Genomic DNA, 4,120 nt, shown 5'->3' on the forward strand with positions numbered 1-4,120 from the left:
ACACAGGGCTGGGCCCTCCAAGAGGCCAGAGAGCTGGAGGCAGCTCAGTGAGGCAGCGCTCACTATCAGGCTCACCTCCACGAGGAATGCCATGGCAGGGAGGTCCCAGCACGGCTCCTCCCTGCTCAGCAGCTCCAGCAGGTGGAGTGTGATGCGGGAACACAAGGGGCTGGAGACACGGCGCATCGCCCTGCTTACTTGAGCAGAGACAACTCCCTCATCAAGAAAGGCCAAACTGGGAACATCGGGCAGGCTCTGAATGGGTGTCCTGTCAGTGTCTGCGATGCCCTCAGTCGTTGCACAGTCAGCTTTGCCCTTGAGCTCAGTAGGGATGGGCTCAGGCTGTGCCGTGACCTCGGCTGGTGAGGTCCTGGCCTTTCTTCGCCGAACAGGCTTGGATTTCCGCACCCTCTGCAGGAGAACGAAGGGCAGGGAAGAGAGGGATGTGCCATGGTGAGCTCCGACAGCGGTGCCAGGCTGAGCAGGGACAGCAGGCCCAGCCCAGGAGGCCGTGGCTGCAGGTACCTGATCAGCTCTGTGGAAGCGGCCACGGGCACGGTCCTGCTCCTGTGTCCGTTCATGTCCTGGATCTGGCAAAGAGTGAGCGTGGTCAGAGCTGAGGGGCTGCGGGACAGGCCGGAGAACACGGCCCAGCCCTGCGCTCCACAGGCAGGGCCAGGCCTGGGATGCCCAGTGCATGGAGCTGCCGGGGGATCAGCTTCAGCCTCGCTTCCCCCCTCCCTTTCCCTGGCCATGGCCACAGGAGATGGGATGGGATGAGGTTCATCTGGCTGCAGCCACCAGCCCTGTGGCCCAGCTCTGCCACTCACCCTCCTGCAGGGGCTGGAACTGCTCCACCTCCTCAGAGTGCTGTGCCGGGGGTACTCCAGGGCTTTCCTCCTCCTTCTTCACCCACGCCAGCTTTGGCACCCTAGGGGGTCTCTGCTCCATGCCTCTCTCTGGCTTTATGGCGACCTGCAGGAGATGTGGCACAGAAAAGTTCTCGGTCACCTAAGAAGTACCTTGAAGGCACCTGCAACAGAGGAGTCTTGGGAATGCTCTGGGTCATCAAATCCCACAGTCTGGCCTGGAGGGGACATGGGGCAGTTCAAGAGCTGCCAGAAGGAGCAACTTGCTCACTTTCCCCAGAGAAGTGTTTCCCTTCCCACCACACTGTGCTGCCCTCAAGGATGGAGGATGAAGGGGCCCAGCAGACCCAGCTTGAGGGCCCACACAATCCCTGCCCACAGGTTGCTTACTTGAGCAGAGATGAGTCCCTCAGCAAGAAATTCCACACTGGGATCATCGGGCAGGCACTGAGTGGGTGTTGTGTCAGCGTCTGCGATGTCCTCAGTCTGTGGGCTGTCAGTCTCGGCCTTGAGCACAGCTTGGTCAGGGTCAGGCTGTGCCATGGCCTTGGTTGGTGAGGTCCTGCAATTTCTACACCGAACACGATCGGATTTCGGCACCCTCTGCAGGAGAACAAAGGGCAGGGAAGAGAGGGATGTGCCATGGAGAGCTCCGACAGTGGTGCCAGGCTGAGCAGGGACAGCAGGCCCAGCCCAGGAGGCCGTGGCTGCAGGTACCTGATCAGCTCTGTGGAAGCGGCCACGAGCACGGTCCTGCTCCTGTGTCCGTTCCTGTCCTGGATCTGGCAAAGAGTGAGCGTGGTCAGAGCTGTGGGGCTGCGGGACAGGCCGGAGAACACGGCCCAGCCCTGCGCTCCACAGGCAGGGCCAGCCCTGGGATGCCCAGTGCATGGATCAGCCCTGGGTCCTCTTCCCCCCTCCCTTTCCCTGGTCATGTCCACAGGAAATGGGATGAAAAGAAGCCCATCTGGCTGCAGCCACCAGCCCTGGAGCCCAGCTCTGCCACTCACCTTCCTGCAGGGGCTGGAACTGCTCCACCTCCTCAGGGTGCTGTGCCGGGGGTATTCCAGGGCTTTCCTCCTCCTTCTTCACCCACGCCAGCTTCGGCACCCTTGGGGGTCTCTGCTCCATGCCTCCGTCTGCCTCCATGGCTACCTGCAGGAGACACGGCACGGAAAAACCTCTGGGTCACCTAAGAAGTATGTTGAAGGCACCTGCAACAAAGGAGTCTTGGGAACGCTCTGGGTCATCAAATCCCACAGTCTGGCCTGGAGGGGACATGGGGCAGTTCAAAAGCTGGCAGAAGGAGCAACTTGCCCACTTTCCCCCCAAAAGTGCTTCCCTTCCCACTACACTGTGCCAGCCTCAAAGGCTGAGGGGGCCCAGCAGACCCAGTTCGAGGGGCCTCACAATCCCTGCCCACAGGCTGCTTACTTCCACAGAGATAACTCCTTCATCAAGGACCTCCAGACTCAGAGCATCGGGCAGGCACTGAACGGGTGTGCTCTCAGTGTCTGCGATGCCCTCAGTCGTTGCACAGTCAGCCTCCATGGTGAGCTCAGGCAGGGCGGTGTTGGAGTTTGTCCCATCATCGGTCACCGCGGTGTCACAGTTTGCTGTGTCATCAGTCAACGCGGTGCCGACTTCAGGGTGCACCTTGAGCTCACTCGGCGTGGGGTCAGGCTGTGCCGTGACCTCGGCTGGTGTGATCCTGTACTGCTCACGCCGAACACCCACGAATTTCAGGAAGGCCTACAGGAGAACGAAGGGCAGGGAAGAGAGGGATGTGCCATGGTGAGCTCTGACAGCGGTGCCAGGCTGAGTAGGGACAGCAGGCCCAGCCCAGGAGGCCGTGGCTGCAGGTACCTGTGCTGCCCTGCGGAAGTGGTCACGGGCACGGTCCTGTTCTTGAGTCTGGTCCCGTCCTGGATCTGGCAAAGAGTGAGCATGGTCAGAGCTGAGGGGCTGCGGGACAGGCCGGAGAACACGGTCCAGCCCTGCACTCCACAGGCAGGGCCGGCCCCAGCATGCCCAGTGCATGGAGCTGCCGGGAGAACAGCCCTGAGCCCCCTTCCCCCCTCCCTTTCCCTGGCCATATCCACAGGACATGGCCAGGATGAGGCCCATCTGGCTGCAGTCACCAGCCCTGTGGCCCAGCTCTGCCACTCACCTTCCTGCAGGGGCTGGAACTGCTCCACCTCCTCAGGCTGCTGTGCTGGGGCAGGCCCAGGGTCTTCCTTCGTTTTCTTCCTCCTCAGCAGCCTGGTCACACGGAAGCGTCTCTCCGCCATCCTACAGTTAGGCCTCGAGGGCACCTGCTGCAGGGATTGGAGACGCCAGGGAAAAGCTCCGGGGCACGAAGCCCCAGAGAATGGCCTCGAGGGCACCTGCCGCAGGGCCTGGAGACTCCTCGCCGAAGCTCCGGGTCACCAAGTCCCGCGGTCTGGCCTCGAGGGCACCTGAAAGATAGAAAAGCCTACGAAACACGAGTCCTGCAGTGCGGCCTCAAGGGCAGCTGCCACAGGGACTGGGGACACCTCGCAAAAGCTCCGTGTCACCAAGTCCCGCGGTCTGGCCTCGAGGACGCTCACACCACAGAAAAACCACCAAAACGCTTCGGTAGGAAAGGAACGAGTTGGCTGCACGGGGGCTCCGCACAGCACCGCTCTGTCCCGTCCGTCCCGTCGCACGCTCCGAGGAGCACTGAGGCGTTGCCACCTCACCACCAGTACTATGTCCCATCGTGTCACAAAGGGCCCTGTGACACCCTGCCCCGTGCCATCCCATCGTGTCACAAAGGGCCCTGTGACACACTGCCACGTGCCCTGGGGACTCCTCCAGCCCAAACAACCTGCCCCAGTTGGGAAGGAATCCGTTCACCAAAGTATCCAAGACAGTTGGACACGAACTTTCGGCACAGTTGAAAAACTAAGCAAACCCTCCCCTGCTGTGCCTGCCCACGGCAGCAGAAGGAGCCCCCTCGGCTGCCGACGCAGCCGCAGCAGGAAGGCCACGGGGCCTCCACACAAGCTGGTACGGGCTCCTTGGGAGAAGTGCCGGCTGGTGGCCCTCCCGAACACAGGGCTGTGACACACAGAAGGAACGTGGGGGCAAGGGCACCAATGCTGCTCCCACCCCATTGCCCGGGGCTGCACCAAAATCAGCAGCTCTGGCAAGCCCTCGCCCAAGGAGACCTGCCACCACCCCCAGTCCTGGCAGGGCTGGTGCCCGTCTCCTGCCCCACACAGCTG

General features: G+C 62.1%; 1 protein-coding gene across 1 annotated transcript; it reads right to left on the reverse strand.

Annotated features, from left to right (window-relative positions):
* Positions 1 to 75: 75 nt before the first annotated feature.
* On the reverse strand, positions 76 to 3,602 carry LOC113941595 (the record flags this gene model as incomplete). Its single annotated transcript, XM_027632748.1, has 6 exons — positions 3,040 to 3,602; positions 2,736 to 2,800; positions 2,304 to 2,621; positions 1,880 to 2,024; positions 1,587 to 1,651; positions 76 to 411 (listed from the first exon to the last, which is right to left on the reverse strand). Coding segments are annotated over exons 1-6 (1,050 nt in total), but the record flags the coding sequence as incomplete, so codon positions are not given.
* Positions 3,603 to 4,120: the final 518 nt, after the last annotated feature.

This window comes from Corapipo altera, unplaced genomic scaffold (assembly GCF_003945725.1).
Source record: "Corapipo altera isolate COAL_440 unplaced genomic scaffold, ASM394572v1 61254, whole genome shotgun sequence".
Taxonomy (NCBI): Eukaryota; Metazoa; Chordata; class Aves; order Passeriformes; family Pipridae; genus Corapipo; species Corapipo altera.